At 40.4% G+C, this 18,117-nt stretch overlaps 1 protein-coding gene across 1 annotated transcript in view; it reads right to left on the bottom strand.

Annotated features, from left to right (window-relative positions):
• Positions 1 to 18,117, bottom strand: part of WWC2 (WW and C2 domain containing 2) — a 295,272-nt gene that overhangs the window by 39,089 nt on the left and 238,066 nt on the right. Inside the window, exons 9-12 of the mRNA XM_006882228.1 lie at positions 14,414 to 14,656; positions 6,696 to 6,785; positions 3,674 to 4,290; positions 986 to 1,109 (exon numbers count right to left, since the gene is read on the bottom strand). Of these exons, the coding sequence (XP_006882290.1) occupies positions 986 to 1,109; positions 3,674 to 4,290; positions 6,696 to 6,785; positions 14,414 to 14,656 (1,074 nt within the window). The remainder of the gene's footprint in view (positions 1 to 985; positions 1,110 to 3,673; positions 4,291 to 6,695; positions 6,786 to 14,413; positions 14,657 to 18,117) is intronic.

Below are 18,117 nucleotides of genomic sequence, written 5' to 3'. Positions count from 1 at the left end.
ACACCAAACATGCCCATTAAACTAAAGTTTTACATCTCAAAGGAGTTGAGTCCACCAATTTCTACAGCATTTCACTGTGTGGAATCTGGATTTTTTACTTTTTCTCTCCATTGCCATAGAGTTGACCACATGGCCAGGTAGGAATGTGTAAGTAAAGTGAATTTTTGAGCCTTCACCCATCATCCTTAGCGCCCCTGGGAGTGTGGTCTCCAGCTGTCACAAATGTGGACACATGGTTTGTCACTGATCAGCGTCTTCCACATCAACATCAGCTATGAGGTCAACAAGAGTGAGAGCTGACCTGTGTGGAGACTCTGGTGAGGTGTAGCATGATGGAGCCCTGCAGTTGGAGATAAAGGTTTTGCTTGCTGGATGACAGAAGGTAGAACAGACTTCAGAATCCTATGAGATAAAGCTTGCTGGAAGACTGAGGAAACCAAAAGTTTCCTGCATCTGCGTTGCTGGACTGAACCTAGACTTTGACTTATTGACCGAGAAGCTGCATCTTGCTATTAACCTGGCTTCGGATTGCTGTTCACCATGCCTGGAATTTCACTGTGTGATATCCTTTGCCATCCCAACCTGCCAACCTACTTCCTTAATAAATCCCACAACTGTGAGTAAATTCAAGTCTGTGAGTAACTGGCAACAAATTTCAAATCCAGTGATTAGTAGAAGTAGATGCAAGAGTGTTGGGGGTTGGCGATATGTCATGTCTGACCTTACAGGGATCAGTTTTATACTATGGACGTTGATGATGGTGGCAGTTCCCCTTTGAGGAGTTAGGAGAGGTTGAACTCAGCTCTCCCCACACTGCCCTCTTTTGTATACAGATATTTTCAGTTACAGCATTTCTCTAATGGCTCAAGCCCTCACTACTATAAAGAGTGAACTAAGGGGAGCAGCACATTTGAACCCCAGGTGCAGCCCTGGAGAGCTCCACGGCAGACCAAAACCCAAAAACACTACATCTGCTGGTTCTTACTGCTTCACAAAAGCTTCATAGACACCACTGTCTCCAGCCACAGACTCATCAGACACAGCAGCAGACACACACGCTGTCTTCTCTCCAAGCAAATGTCTTCTTCTTGGTAATGTTTTTTCCACATCTATGGAAGGAGAACGATATTGCTGACTATGCTTTTTTTACAAGGAAAAATTAAGTATAAAATATATATGCTGATTTGTCAGAAAGTAAATTCCAACTAAATAAATGAAAGCTGCCACCCCTAAAATAAATAGAGGGGAGCAATTCAAAATACTATGAATTATAAGATTCTGGGGATTCTAGTAGCTACAGACCTGAACTCCTAAGACACTTGCAGCCATTATTTGGTAAAAAAGTCATCTTTCTCATTGTCCTGAAATATTTTAGGGAAAGGAATATTACACAAAAACTTGCTGACCTCCTGTCTCTCTTTTAAGCATACACTGAAGTCACCATGCACCCAGGAGTGCTTGGGTGGTGTAAATGTTAATAAGCTTAACTACTAGCTGAAAGGTCACAGGTTCAAGTCCACCCAGAGGAACCTTGAAAGAAAGACCTGGTGACCCACATTAGAAAATCCACAGCAATAAACCTGTGAAGCATAGTTTTACTCTGACACACATGGGGTTGAGTCAGAGTGAACTCAAAGGCAACTGGTATTAAACCAGATCATCTGCAGACAAGAAATTATATGCCTCTTTCAAGTATGAGAAATGTTTCTGTGGTGGAAAGCTCAATAGCAAGAAGAGGTTTTTTCCCCACCTTTTTAGCTTTCCCCTTCACTCCACACCCACCTTTCTACATCTTCTGTGCTACTATTTCTATAAAAATTAAAGAGGGGGAAATCTTTAACTTATAGGAAGGAACTCCTCACAAACTAATACCATTGGGGGAAAAAAAAATCCCCAAAACTTTGGTGCTACTAAATCCTTAACACCAACTGCCACTTAACTTTTATCTCCAACTCTTATTCATACACCAGTGTCCTGCGGTGAGCAAGGAGCATTCATTTAAGCCGCATTCGTCCTGTAATAAGCTGCAAGCCTGTGGAGTTCTTTCATCCTCAGTGAGCGAGCTGGATCAGTGTTGGTATGCATTTTTCCCCCCTTCTGAGTCGTGACTTTACATCTTGTTAAGATGTTTAAGTTTTAAGGCTTCAGATTACAGGATTGATTGCTGCATTTTCCCTTTTATTTCTGGCAGTGAGTGCTTTTTCCTTGATGATGAAGTGCCTCCTCTCCGCCCAGCCCCCTTTGTGAGGGGTGAAGGTGATGACATGATTTATTGATTACCCCCAGGAATAAGCACAGCAGTCTGAAATTGACTTTGACAATGACAGAGACTGACTGTGGAAGGACTTCGTAGTTATTCCAACTTGGTGTCTATCATGCAGCAGGGACTGGTGCTGGAGAGCAATATTTATATGAAAGGAAAGTGACTTCACCTGCAAAAGACTTTGAGGGACACGAATCGTGATCTAAACAGGGAGCCACTACTCCCACATGAAGGCTGGACCCCATGTGAAGCCTGACCAGTTGGTAGGGACTGGAAGAGCACACAGCCTGAACAAGTTTAATTCTCTTCACATGGAAATAATACCTGTGATCAAGATTTGGATGCATTTTTCCTTAGTGTGACTCACTAACAGTGGTTTTCTAATATTCTATGTATTTAAAAGCGTAAAAACAACTTTCCAGAAGCGTCATAAACACCGGTTTCCTAAAAAAGGCATAATGGACAGACAGAGCAGCAGATGTAGGTGTAAGTGGGGCAATGAAACTGCAGAGTCCTGCAGGTCAGGGGTCTCAAGAGCCTCGGGACCACCCAGGAGCTGACAGAATTCCAACTTCAAATGACTGATATTAAGAAATGGTCACTACAATGTACAGAGGCTGACAGTATTCTATGCAAACACAAAGCAACCCAAATAGACCTGTAAAGGACCAATGCTGAGCTTTCATGTCGTATTTCATCTCAAGCCAGCTCTAAGACAGAACATTCAACATCCTCAGATACCTAAGAGCATTTGTCAGAAGTGATCTAATATACTAAAAATTTCTGCCTCACAAAAGAAATACAACTGAAAAAAAATGAAATGTTCTTCTGTTACTGTTGGGGAGTACACAGGCAGTGGTTGTACTTCCTTGGGCTGCAACTAAAATGGTGGCCAGAAGATGGCAGAGCAATACTGTATGTGGAAACATGCTTTTTCCAAATTAACTTGGAGCAGAAAGGGAAGAGCCTGGCACGAAACAAAAATTGTATTTATATAGAATTCCCTGAGCTATCGAAACATTGAACCCTGGTACTAATTAGCTGATATGCTAATTGCTTTGGTTTTAATCTATTTTAGGCCAAATTTGAAAGAAAGTCTTGCTATTTCAGACCAGAATCTACTTGGAAACATGAAGTATGTTCACAAAATATGTTCCCAGTAAGCTGCCACACACAGAGGACTGTTGGACTTAACTATCAACTCCAATATCACAGGAAGGCAGTTATCTCAGAAAGAAAAATGATGAGGTGCATCATTAAAAACTTCTTTCTCAAATGAAGCCATAATGAATAAACAGAAGGAAGAATCATATTTTTTTTTACCAAGTCAATGCTCTACCTAGATGATGTCCAATAATCCTTCTTATAATTACTAAGAGAGAATATAAGAAAGCAAAGGATTCCACTTACCTGTAGTTCCTTCATATAATGGCTCTCGAGAACATTCATTAAGGTCTTTCTCCTCTAAAAAAGACCTGGACGCTATTCCTGAATCAGAATCCAGCAATATTTGATTTTCACCGAGGCCAATGTCTGCAAAATGGCTACTCAATTCACAGTCTTCAAAGTCAGCAGTGAACTGGAGAGGGGTGTCATGGGAAGAGGTGGGAAATGTGCCTTCTAAAACCAGGGGGGAACCAGGCGGTGACAAGGAAGAAAGGGAGGATCTGGAGGAGAGGGATGTCACGGACTTGGGGACCTCAGTCAGTGGGGGAGTGTGGCCAGATGCTGTGGATGCTGCACCGCAGGGATCACTCTGGCCAGGCTGGTTGGGGGATTTGACCACTTCGTTTTCGTGGATGGTGGTGATGGGTCCGGAAGGAATGTAACCACCTTTCTCCTGCAGAAGGAAGTCCAGTTTGTACTGGTAGTCCATGTCGAGCTGATCACCCTGGCTATTGTAATAGAGCTCACTGGAGCTGAGTGAGTTGAGTGACCCTCTGCTGGAAGTGTTCAGAGAACCTCGACTGGATGCCAAGGAGCCTAGGCTGCTCCCAGAAGACATGGACAGAGTGCTGGCGGAGAGGCTGGGGAAACACACACACACACGTGCAAAGGAAAACTGTTACACTGTGGAAAATCCAAAACCCAATCCTGTTACAAACCCTCAAGGATCCGACATAGTCCTAGAGGCGATCCAGTGCCATTAAAGGACACAACCAAAGACCAGAACAAAAGAAACTTTTATTATATCACTGTTCTTAAAGATTATCTGTCTTCCTTTTGCCAAAGTTTTAAAAATATATATAAATGTTTCTAATACAAAAAAAGTTTTACTGGTAAAATCTGCTTGCATATATTTCTAGATGTAATTTTGCTATTTAAATGGGGGCACCAGACAAGTGTCAATCCAATTATTTTGCTTACTGAACTTTCTGTTAGATAAAAGAGGAAAAAGGTAAGCTCTTAAAGACAAAGGTTTTACCAAGGGTCCTTGGGCCCATGCAGATCTTTCCTCCTTTTAGTGTATGGGAGGATGAACATTTTTCTAATTAATCTTCGTTTGATTATTTTTTTTCATTGTATTATTTTTACGTGTATCATCAAATCAGATCTGACTGGTACAGGAGGAGATTGTTTCCTCCTTCTCCAGCAGAGCATCTGGTGGATTTGAACCACATACCTCTGGGATTGCAGTGCAGCGTCTGCCACTAGGCCACCAGAGCTCCCTTGTTTGATTATTTTAAGACTAATATCTGCTACCCTTCCTTTTAAAAAGATGAGATGACATGAGACAGGTTATTTTCCTAAAGCTTTAGTGGTAGCTAGGAAAAAAAAAAAGACATCATGTTTGGAAAAGTAGAGGGACAGCAATGGAAAGGAAGACCCTCAACAAGATGGGCTGTCACCGTGGCTGCAGCTCTGGGCTTCAGCACAGCAGAGCAGGGAGAATGGTGCAAGATAGGAAGGGCTGTGTTCTGTTGCACAGAGGGGGCATCGATGGCACCAAATAATCTCAACTTAGTTTAAGGAGCACTGGTATCACAGCGTTATCAAGCATTGGGCCTCTAATGCAAAGTGTGGCATTCAAATCTATCAGCTGTTTTCTGGGAGAAAGATGTGGTAATCTACTTCTATCGACATTTACAGCCTTGAAAATAGATATATGCACACCCATGTTTATTGCAGCTTTGTTCACAATAGCAAGGAGTTGGAAACAACCTAAGTGCCCATCAACAAACGAATGGCTAGAGAAGCTGTGGTATATTCACACAATGGAATACTATGCCGCATTGAAAAACAAGGAACTCATGCAATATTATTCAAAATGGTTGACTCTGGAGAACATTATGCTGAGTGAAATATCCCAGTCACAAAAGGACAAATATTACATGATGCCACTGTTGTAGAATGGGACTAACCTCGGGGTTGGGGTGAGACTGAGTAAGATGGGTTCAATAATGTATACTGCACTGAAACAGAGGAGGGAGAAAACTGTTTAAAAGAGATATGTGACTAGGTATTTCTGTCATCACAGGAGTCTAGAGCGATGGCTCCACGGTGGAGGGGACCTGGGGGAGGGTTTGTAAAACAATGAAAGAATCTTTTCTTTTACTTTTCCATAATTTTTGACTCATGTACTTATAACTTGTTAGTTAAATTTGTGTCTTCTAGGTTGCAACCCCCCCATGATACATCTTCAAGGATATGAACATGTATGGCTAAGCACAATTAATAACAGTGCATCTGAATTCCAAAATCAATCTCCATAATAGTCTGTATGTTTCCTACTGCCAAAGGGGCCCTGTAGAGTAGTGAGAGAAGATCTTCACCCTGAAACCCACAGCGTCCCTTTTCAGCAGGAAGTAGCTAAGAGAATACGCCATCCCCTTTTCCTTATGAATCAGGGTGAAGTCTCTCTCAGGGAGGAGTGATAGGGAATGGCAAAGGACACACCGAAAAAGGAGATTAATTAGAACTGACTTTGACAAGCACTGTGGCAACTGGACAATTAAAACAGACATTCGGATGGCGGGGGAAGAAGAACAAACTGGGGAGGAGGGTAGAGAGAATGGTGCAGCAATGAAGGAATGAAAACCCAAAATCCCTGTAAATGTTCATTAAAACTAATAAAATTTAATTAAAAAAAAAAAAAAGAAAATCCAGTGGAACAGTTCTACATGGTCAGCCAGGGCCACTATGTATCAGAATCAACACAAAGGCAGTAATTTTGGATTTTAAGAATTTAGCTTTTTTTAAAAAAAAAGAATATATCTTAATCCTCCCATGACATATTCCAAATGGCCATGACATTCATGAGAAAAGTCATGAAACTATGCTCACCTATATTTTCATTGTGCTAGACACTAGTTTAGTCATTTTCATGTAGTTGAAAATCAAGTGAAAAGTAATCAAAGATAAAATTAAAACATGCCAGAATACAATACAAGAAAATGCTCCCCTCAAGAACGCAAGCTACGCCGAAGCTTACCTTTTTAGTTGTGAGTGAAAATAAGTAGTTAATTTAGTAGTTTCTTCAAGTTTCTGTAGCAGCTCTTTTCTCCTCTCTTCCAATTTCAATCTAGAACAAAACAGAAATTAATTTATTTTCAAATTATGATAAGGGATGATACTGAAGGAAAAGATGGCTAAAAGAGAGATCCTTACTACAAACACTGCATATCACGAGGAGGAGATCCAAGTGAATTCTACAGAAAGAAAATGGGACGAGCAACTAGTTAGGACACGAGCAGACCCACACACAACCAAACTAAATGAAGGAGGATATGAAGAGGTCTGTATCAACTCTCCAGTGTTACTGATATTTTAATATCATATAGATGACAGAAGAACAACAGACACATTTGAGTTGTGGTGCTGGAAAAGAGTGCTGCATACTATATGGACTATCAATAGAATAAACAGATATTGGAGAAAGTGCAACCAGAATGTTCCTTAGAGGTAAAGCTGATAGAACTTCCCTTCACATATTTTGGACATGTTGTTAGGAGAGGCTTTCTTTGAAAAAGAGCATCATGCTTGGAAAGGTGGAGGGTCAGCGAAGGAGAAAAAGATGTCCAATGAGATGGATTGATTCAGTGCCTGTCACAATGGACTCAAATGTGTCCGGGATGATGAGGATGGTGCAGGACAGGGCAGAGTTCAGATCTATTGTTCATGGGGTCACTATGTGTTTTATTTGACTCAATTGCACTTAACAACAACAACAACAGTTTTCGTAACCACTTAAAAAAAAACCCAAAACACCACCACCACCAAAAACCCAACAAAAAAAGAGTGTCACACTCTATGAGTTAAGGAAAAGACAAAAGGGAAGGGAAACAACAAAACTTCAGAAAAGACTAACAAAGAAAAGAAAGCTTCAGATCACTGAAACATTTGAGGGTGCTGGTAATTACAAAAGGTCATTTTAAGTACTAAATTTGTGAGGATTGTTTTATAAGTATTAAATAGTTAAGACTGTTCTACAATAAAAGTGATGAAAATTTCAGCCCTAATTTGATAAGAATTGTAGCAATTAAGAAACACATTTGTCCATATTGCCACTGTGAGCTAATGTGGCCTTAACTGTTTAAGCAAGAAGATATAAAAGACATTTCCTTCTCTATCTACAACACATCTCATCACCTGCATAAGATTATCATAAAATTTCAACCACATTTAATGGCAAACATTTTCATAAGTTTTTAAAATTAGAATAATAGGAGAACTGTGATTCTGAATAATAATAATTCAAGCTCTCACACATTTATACAACCACGAACTTGCATGAATACAGTCCACATCATCTGAAAGTCTTTAACTATCCAGTGAATTGGGTCAGGGTCCAAGGCAAGTCCACCACCAGCTGATCTGGATTCAGAAAAATACACTTGAATTAGCTGTGTACTAGATTTTTCTAGGGAATTCTGGTGGCTTAACAGTACACAATTGTGCTGCCAACTGAAAGGTATGGCAGTTCGTATTGACTGGCTCCTCCACGAGAGGAAGACAGTCAAGCTCTTCCCATGTTATTTATGGCCCTTGAAAAACAACTGAAGGGTCTGCTAGGAGTCCGGTTATGACCAGACAACAACAGATTTAGTCACCTTAGGCAAGTCTCTTACAAAAGGGCTTCACTTTAAAATGGTGTTGAAAAGCTTGGAGGTTTGAACCAGCAGCAAATCCACAGGAGAAAGATGAAATGGCAGTTTCTGCTTTTGTAAAGATTGACAGCCTTGGAAACCAGAAGGGTCTGTTCTATTGTGTCCTATGGGGATGCTATGAGTGAGAATGGACACGAAGGAAGTTGGCTTGGTGTCTGGTTGGTTGGCGTGCTGACAATTCCACTCCATCCAGACACCATTCAGAAGAGTGGCCTAGCGATCTGATTACAAATGATCACAGAGGCTTGAAAACTCCATGCAGCACAGAACCATACTGCATAAACGGGATCACCAAGAGTGGGAATTAACTCCTGGGGTTTTTTTTCTTTTCTTTTAGATTTTTGGTGTCTACTTGATATAGTTCTTAAAGAATCAAATGGAATCTGAAAGTGCTCTGCAGAGAATAAAAGCAAACGTCATTTGTTCAAAGCCTCAGCATGCTCAGCAAGGTGATGATAAAAAATTAGTCACATTTCCTTAGAGAAAAAAAAATCTCTAACTTTCAACCTCTTTGAAATGTTGTGTATATTTGAGGCAGCAAAGAAACATGTCTATTTAATTTACAGGTATCTATCCTTTGATGTGTCAACAACAAAATTTCATTATATTTTTAAATAAGAATTTTTGCCTTTTAAAAATATACTCAGGCCATTCTCAGACTACAAATGAGTTTGCTTGCTAAGTGTATCAAAACTGTATATAAGTCAGAACAGTTAGGTACAGTTTATAGCTAAAGTCAGCTAATTAGTTTTTACAGTGTACCTTTCTAGCATTAAATAAGAAACACTTCTAGATACACAGAAATGTCTTTAACACAACAATAACTGGTGTGTGTGTGTGTGTGTGTGTGTGTGTGTGTCTGGACTGTATATTTTTAAGGAAGCAGATCTGTTTGTAGATAGTAACTAGTACATTCGAACCAGTACCCTTCAGGTTAGCAGACCAACACATAAGGCATTGCACCACCAGGGGTCCTTAACATAACAATAATAATGTGTTGATGCTTCTAAAACAATAAACCACCTGCTTGTTATTATGAACCATTGTAGATGCCTTGAATTTTTAATGAAATAAGCCTTACAGTTGGTAACGACAAGCTACATCAGACATTTGTGATCCACAGACTGTCTGTACTTCAAAGGTTGATAAATTCTTAATTCACAACTTTCAAAGGTCTGTTTTAAAAGAAGTACAGTCTTTATTTTTTAATTTCTCGCAGATAAACAAAAACTTAACAGGGAAAGGAATTAACACAAAGCAGATTAACTGAATTAGAAGGTACATAAAGGTCTAAAAAAAATTCAAAATCTACTAAAATCCATGTCTTCTGAAATAGGAGAAAAGCTTTTGAAGTTTTAAAACCAAATATCATGCAAATAAATGAATGCTTCCCCCCCCATGTTCTAAGGAGGTTTCAATTTGACATAAGAATTCAATCCTGCAACTTTTCCTTTGCATTAAAAATTAAAATACAATGCTTTTTATTCCCAGTGGGCCTGGCTCCTTCCTCTAGGCAACTGCTCAGGCCTTGTTCGCTCTGTGATTTTTATGGTTACTCTGAATTACTGATGATGCTTCTATAGTGTCCAGTTCACATGCTCCCCTAAGCTCCTAGAAGGCAAACATCAACTCTTTTCTCTCTTCTTTACCACAGCTGCCTAAGCAGGGTGTTCCTTTCCAGTCACGCTCTGTGTGCTGGACACTTAGATACCTATCTACCTACCAGGAGAGAGATAAAGAAGACAGTGGGGAGGGTCACAGATAACCCCTTCTGATGCAACATTGCTCACTGCCCTAAGTTTAGCACTTGACTCTAGTCCCACGTGTAAACAAAACCTCTCTGAGTAGAAGCAAAAAGTCTTACTTGAATTCTAGGTACCTTGATAGGAAACAGTATTCCAAATTTCCTGTGGACCATGGTTTTGAATTACTCCCTCAGACATCAATCCCTTCAAGAAAGCAATCCTTGTATTCTGTGTCCTTCTATTCCTGTGCTACTAGTCATTCTGGGTGAGGAAGAATCCCATTCCCATTCCTCCCTCTCCCTGTTAGGCTCCTCCACTTCACCTTTTCAACTGCCCTTTACAAAGATTAGGGACTTCATGCTCCTCTGCTTCAACCCTTGAAACCCCTCAAGGAACAAAGATCCAGACCGCTCGTTTTCACCTAGGAAAAATTACACGTGGTCTACTTTTGGGAGCTCTGGTGGCCTCGACCATAAGATGCTGCACAGCTAATGCAAAGGTCATACAACTCTGTAATTCTGAACCTATTAGCAATGCCTCCCATATGATTTACATCCTTAGAACCCACTGAAGGACCAGCTACGGGTCAATTCAGACTCAACAGTAATGAGAGAGATGAGACACGAGTAAGGAGTCCCTCTGAGCTGTTGTGCCAGGGAAGAGTACTGAGCACACGACAGACTGGCAAAAAAACAAACAGGCTTATGCTGAAGAAGGTAAAACTGGGATGCTCCTTGCAGGCTAGGATTTTTAAACTCTGTCTCACATAACTTAGGCATGTGGCTAGGAGGGAGCAGTCCCTGGAGAAGGACATCATGCTTAGAGGGGTGGAGGAACAGTGCAGGAGAGGAAGACCCTGGGTGAGATGCACTGACAAAGGAACTGGGGTAATGCAGGTAGGTGCATCTGAGTCAGTGAGACTAGCTTCAGATAGGGCAGAGTTCAGAGCTACTGTATACAGGAGCTATGAGTCATGCGCAACTCAATGGCATGTAACAACAATAACAATCTTATTATCCTCATCCAGTCATCTTAATTTTTTTTCCTAAGCAGTTTAAAAAGCTATTCAAATACTTATTCTAGTTTCTAGTTGCTATCAAGTTAATTCTGACAGGTGGTGACCCTATGTGTGCAGAGCAGAACTGCAACTGAGTTCTCACGCCTGTGAGACCTTTCAAAAGCAGATCCCAGGCCTGTTTCTTGAGGTGCCTCTGGGTAAGTCTGAAATGCCCATATTTTGGCTAGTATGCAATCTCTTAACCATTTGTATCACCTAAGGACCCAAACTGGTAACAAACACACAACCTGGCAAGTAAAAATAAAAATTATTAAATTTTGTGAAATAATAAAATACTGTTAATAGTCTATCAACTACAGCAGAGCACAGCTTAAGGAATTTTAGTAAATGTATGGGAGGAATATGAAAAAACACTTGAGAGAGTTTCTCTTTTGATGTGACAATCCCGCACAGCGAGCACCTCTTTGCCCAAGAGCTGTACTGCCAGTAGGTGGCAAGCTCAGGCATCGCTGAAAAGCCATTTGCCACACTGCAGCCCAGAGGCACGGAGCTGGGGAAAACACCAACACACACAGTGGTGAAAAGTCATGGAGATTAGCTCCTAAAAGACTAAAATTGAGTAATGACTCAGAATTTTGCTTAAGGCAACCCTCAATTAATGACAAATCCACAATACAAATGGAAAGAAGAAAGGAATACTTGGAGGCAATGCTACAAGTGGTTTCTTGGCAGTAACTTCTCAGGAGGTGTCAAGAAGAAACTGGGGATTTGGTGTTGGGGAACAACCTGTCTATGATAAAATTTAGTTTTACTCCATGAATATTCTTTCTAGAATTACGTCTGGCCAAGACCTGCCGTACAACTGAGGAATACACAGCTTGTGGGAACATTCTGCTTTCTAAGGCTGTTTCAATTCAACAGCATCAACGAGCAAGGCAGAAAGGCATATAGTTTGAAGAAACAATAAAGGATGAAGAATAAGAAGTATTAGCAGTGTCCGGGAGAATAAAGTAAGGGAAGAACAGTAACAAATCATACCTAGCATCTACTTAGGAAAGAAAAGGATTTGCTGGTCAGCTGCTCTTCTGGACATATGACTATTAAGTCATGTGGAGTCTCCAAGGAAAACAGTGAATAACTATTTTGATCAAGCAAGAAAATACAAATCCCTCAACTTTTCACTGTAACATACTTACTAGAACTTGTCTTTGGCCACTGACACTGGGAAGGTATTCAGTATTTTTGAATTATAAATTACTTGACTTTTCTAAATGACTCAAATGTCAAATATGTATGTTTCCCTTCCTACTAACATCTAGTTGTGGGGGCATGGCCAGGCAGTCATCATAGGTCAGACAGCCTGCACACTGCCTACTCTCAATGACACAGCCACATGATGAGGTTTGACTAAATATGTAAGTATGCCGTTTATACCTCCCCTTCCTGGTGAGTTCCAACCTACTGTTTTTGCTGCAATTGTAGCAGTCATTAGGTATGTGCAAACAAAAGTATAAAAGTCAAAGTTTAGGCACTTAGGAACAAAATACATGTTTAATGTGACTTCATTAACCTTTTTAATGGGGCTGGGGAGCCATAATCCTCTTTTTTTTTTTTAAAAAAAAGTAGCACATCAGAGCTGATTAAAATAATTGTTTTCTCTCCATCACAAAACAAATCTAAGGCATCTCAGATTCATAGCTACAGAGTAGAATACCTGAGATTAACTGGGTAAGCATATAACATCATGATTATGTAACATGTATTGCTACATACTATACTGCATATACAAAGTATCATCTCTTATTATCCAGGTGATTAAGAAACTTTCATCCTAGAAACTTAAAATACCCAGTACTGAAACTCACAACATCAGTGGTAATTCAAAGGAAGCAATCTAATTTCATTTTTATCTCACTCAGGAAAACAAACTCTGCCTTGCCTTCTCATCCTCACTCTGTGTCTCCTTAGTCTCTGTCAGACCAGCGTCACCTGGCCAGCTTCCTCACTCCTAACTTAAGGTTGAGTTTTCAGTCAGTGCCAAAGATGTCAGCACTGGAGAGAGAAAAAGGGGGAGCAAGGATGATGGAAATAACTATTTAAAAGGATTTTAAAAATGTACACTGTGAAAGTGTTTCTTTGGGCTACTTTTTCATGCTTTTAGAATTCTGAAACTCTTGGTTAATGTTTTAGCTCCCTAAAGCCAATTTCAACACCAAATGCTTAAACCCAGGGTAGGCAAGTCTATATACCTAACCAAGAATAGAAACCTTTTTCTTCTCCCCTCTCCCTACTTTTCATATGGGCTATTATGCTGAAATACAAAAATAAGCATTCATAGAAGACAAATTAAAAGGTGAAAGGCCAAGAATTTAAGCAGAGGAAACCCACAAAAAAGGCTAACAAACGGATAACTGGTGGGTGCTTTAAATTTCCGCTAGGTCACCTGGAATTATACGATGTGAATTTATCTGCTGTCATTCAGGAAAAGAGCTGCTCCTTATGTGCCAACCCTCAAACAACATACATGTTGTGCCTCCAAGGACTGCAAGGTGCACGGGTGGAGCAGGTGTCTGACCCAGCCAGGCAACAGGACTTGGACTCAGCTCCTGCCCAGGTGCACTGGAGGCAAAGTATCAAGAGGATCCGCTGCTTGATATTCCTGCTGATAGGTTTGTAGAACTAGATTTCTCAGATTCAATAATCAATTTGCACTTTCTCACAAAAAGGTCAGAAAATGGCTTAGTTCATTTTCCTTTACATTTTCATTTGCTTCTGAAAAGGGTTTCAACTGACAAAGCCTGAGTATTTTGCAGCCTGTTGAGATATAGAACGGGGCAAGGTGTCTTTTCCTTGTGAAGTGAAAAGCAATAAACTTTTGCATTCTTATGAGTAATAAAACTCAGACTATAGAGCTTTGGTTGCTGTTAAAAGTCTGGATAATCTTTCTTATCAGAGTGCAATAGTTTATAGCTATTACTATCAGACTCAAGTCATTAAGGGACTGCATTCCTGGTTTTGTCAACATTCCTTAGTTATTTAACATCTGTCACTGGCATTTTCACATTCCTAACACACAGAGAGGAACTGATACTTTGAGGCACTGAGAGGCTCTGCTTTCCTTGTTCTACAGAAAGTCCCTTTGTGTCATCTTTCTCAGTCCACTAATAAGAGGTGCATCTGAGATTTCCAAAGGGACCTGACACAAGAAGATAGGATCCAGGATGAGATCAGACACACTCACAAGGTTCAGCCTGTCCTTTTTCTGGGGAAGAAAACCAACCTCTCAGCCAGAGCTTGGCTGGGGACACTCCTCACAGACAGCAGCTCCTCCTCCAGCCGCTGCCTTTCAGCTTCCAGGCGTTCCAACTCATCTTGGGTGCGTTTTTGGGGAGTGACAAACTGAAGCTCCTTCAAAAGTTCTTCTTTTTCATGAATCAGCATCAGTTTCTCCTTCTCAATATCCAGCGCCCCAGGCCAAGCTTCACTGTCTAATTTTGATAGTTCGATTTTCAAGTTGGCCATACTAAGGAGATAAAAGAGGAACATACAGATATAGAACTTTCAAGAAAGAAAAAACACAAGTCAGGCTTACCTGCTGTTTTGACTGTGGTCTCACTGTAACTTGCCCTGGGTATGACGGTTTACACTTGGTTGTTGTCTGTTTCATTTCCCCCTCACCTTTAATGTGAGAGTAAGCACATCAACCCATTTGACAAAAGGAGATGGTCCAAGAACACAGGGGCTTAAGCAGCAGAGCACTACAGGGGTTAGAGGCAGGCCAGTCTGACAAAGGAGCTGTGTGGGACAACATGAACTGTATAGGGCTTCCGATAAAATACTTCTTTGTACCATTATCATAGTTATTATAGACCTTGGTTAACCAGTGTTAAAGCAAAGCCCATCTCTGAAAGCCTGACCGCTGGCAGAGGTAGGGCTAGGCTTCCTCACACCCACATCCCTCTCCAGCTGTGTGCTGTGTGATCTCTTCCCTATCCGGGTCCTCTTCACCTTTCATCTTGCTATCTCACATTTCACACTTAGGACAACAGTGAAAAAACTAAACCTGCTCTCTGTTTTGCATATTAAGGATGTAAAGAACACTGACATGCTTGCTATGATGCTTAAATCTATGTGCCTGGCCCAGGATTCTCAGTGGCTTGGCAGTGTGTGATGATGTAGTAAGCTTTCACTTTGTGATCTGTCGTGACCTGCCTCCATTCTCCTTGAACAGCCCCCTCTATGGAATCGAACCACGTTGATAAGTTTGGAGCAGGTGTACTATTCAATTCAACCTGATCATGGTGCAGTTGGATTAGGTGCATCAGAGTCAGTGAGGCTGGCTGAGGACAGAGCAAGATTCAGAGGGGTCACCAGGAACTGCAGGCAACTCGATGGCACACAACAACACTAGCTACCCACAGTAATGGCTGTATAGGCGGGACCTTCACCAGCACATGCAGTCAGCTGCTACGACACTGCCAGAGTGGCAGCAGATGCTCAAAGAAGAGGGGAGAAGAGGCGACAGGATCAGGAGAAGCAGCAAAGGCAAAATGTGCCCATTTCCTCAGTTTTCCTTGTGTCTGGATCACAGGCATGCTGGTGGGACAGTGGCTAAGAACTCTGCTGCTGACTGAAAGGTCGGCAGTTTGAACCCACCATTGATCTATGGCAGAAAGAAGGAGAAGCCTGTTTGCATTATTATGGAAAAGCTTTGGAATCTCTATGGGGCAATTCAGCTTTAGCCTAAAGGGTTGCTAAAAGTCAAAATCAACCCAATAACAATGGGTTTTGTTCAAAACATCACACCAAATGGTCATATTAATGTGAATTTCTCAATCGCCTGGATCAATTTACTTGCTCTGCATCACTGTGAAGAAAATCAGGATATTCCCCCATTATTCTGACCATAACTCAAGACCAACATAAACTCTGAACATATATGACACTGGCATAAGAACTCTAAAATATAAAAAAAAGGGGGGGGATAGATAATTACTTTGTATATACTACATGCTACAACACACAATATGAAAAACACAGAGAAAAAGATATTTATTCTTTTTGATAGATTGAATAATAAAAGCTAAGGAAAAATGTGAACAAAAAAGTATAATCAGGAATAAAATGCTAAGTTTCACGTTCTTGTGCCATAACTTTTTTGTTTTGGAAAAAATAAAAGTTCCCTCTTAAATTAGCCCTGCATTTATAATGTACTTCTGATTTTGTCCTGTATTTGCACTTACGACAGATGTAACATCAGCTATTCTTCAGCTCTTCAGCTTTAACCACAAAATCATAAACAACTGTCTCAATGTACTGGAAAATTAATCATCAAAATGCTAAATAAGCATGATATTATTAGCTCCATTAAGCACCTAAAACAAAGGCTGGAAGGAGAAAACAGGTTTCCAAGAAATACAAGCCACCCGCCTGTTAGTCAGAATTGAGAAGGGAAAAAACATTTACAACATATGCACAAACCCTTGAAATGTATCTTTTTGTCAGCATCACTAGTAACTTTTAAAAAATTTTAAAAACCCAAACAGTAATATGACAATACAGCAACCAAACTGTAAAGAGCCACTCACTGTCTTGAGCCTTGATGCAATTTCATTTTAAATTGAACTGACAGCAACAATGAAGGAAATAAAGGGAACTATTACGTGTATAACCACATATTAGGCAGGTCTTGAATTCCGTTTTGGAAAGGATATGCCAAGCCAGGGGACAGAGTATGAAGGAAACTTCCAGAAACACCTAGCAAGAGAAATGTGATGTGCACTCGACATGGAACACATTATCAGCAAAAGCTCAAGCTGGTCCAAGAGAAAGAGAATCAAGCCACATAGAAACCAAGGGCATACAGACTGACTCTCCAAAATTAACTGAGTTATGCTCATTCTCCTTCAGAAAAAGAGTCAAAAAATTCTGGATGTGCTCACAGCAGAAGCCAAAAGGCAGGCTGTAGTGCTCCTAATGTAAAGGCCACAAGTACCAAAAAGATTCCACACCACCAGGTCACAGAGTGACAGACAACTCCCAGTCCTTGTGGAGGGCCAGCCACTAGCCTGTGCACTGAGAGGAAACAGTGAAGCATAGGAAACTTTTCCTAACCTCGAGAAATGTATAATCAACTTGGGAAAACTTAGAGACATAAAAATTAACCGAGTAAGTTATTGTTCAGAAAGACTAAGTAACCTGTTCAAATTCACACGGTTAATAATTAGTGAAGGAAAGCTGAGGTTTCTTTTAATATTCAAAGACCCACGGAACATTAGTAACACATACTGCATAGAAGCAAATACTGTATTAGGCAGACCATATGATGGCTTTGCTCAAGTCAGATAACCTTTAAAAACTTAGAACTTACTGGAGAAATATATGGACAATTCAAATTCTTAATTGAGGAAGAGGAAAACCACACTAGACACACTAGAACAGCAGAGAGAACAGAGAACTTTGTGCAACTACTGCCTTGAAACACTTTTTAAACCTAGAACTAAGGGCGCTCTGGTGGCTTAGGGGCAAGAAGCTATGCTGCAATCTGGAAGGCACACAGTTCGAATCCATCAGATGCTCTGCTGAAGAAAGACGGGCAATCTACTCCTGTGTCAGTCAGATCTCACTTGACACAACAAAAGGGGAGGTGGGGGAAGAAATTAAGTCTTTAAACCTAGAACTAAGCTATTCTATGAGATCACCTTTTAAAAAAATAGCGAGTTGGTATACAAAAGAAATTATACATAAGATTGGTGCTCCACTTAAAAAGCATCAATTTGAGTCTAAAAGATCAACAATTCCTGAAAAGCAAAGATGAGTAGTTAAGGGAAAGTAGAGTACCAGAAAGGGAACAAATAGCACAATTAGAATGTTCTTACACTGTGATAAATGCAACAAATGTTACCTAACAATTTGTGTAGAAATTGTTCAATGGAATTTTCTGTGTAAACGTTCATCAAAAACACATTATTATTTATTATATTT

Source organism: Elephantulus edwardii, unplaced genomic scaffold, assembly GCF_000299155.1.
Source record: "Elephantulus edwardii isolate Elephantulus edwardi_28Jun2011 unplaced genomic scaffold, EleEdw1.0 scaffold00018, whole genome shotgun sequence".
NCBI classification, from domain to species: domain Eukaryota; kingdom Metazoa; phylum Chordata; class Mammalia; order Macroscelidea; family Macroscelididae; genus Elephantulus; species Elephantulus edwardii.
This window is presented reverse-complemented; position numbering and strand designations above follow the sequence as displayed.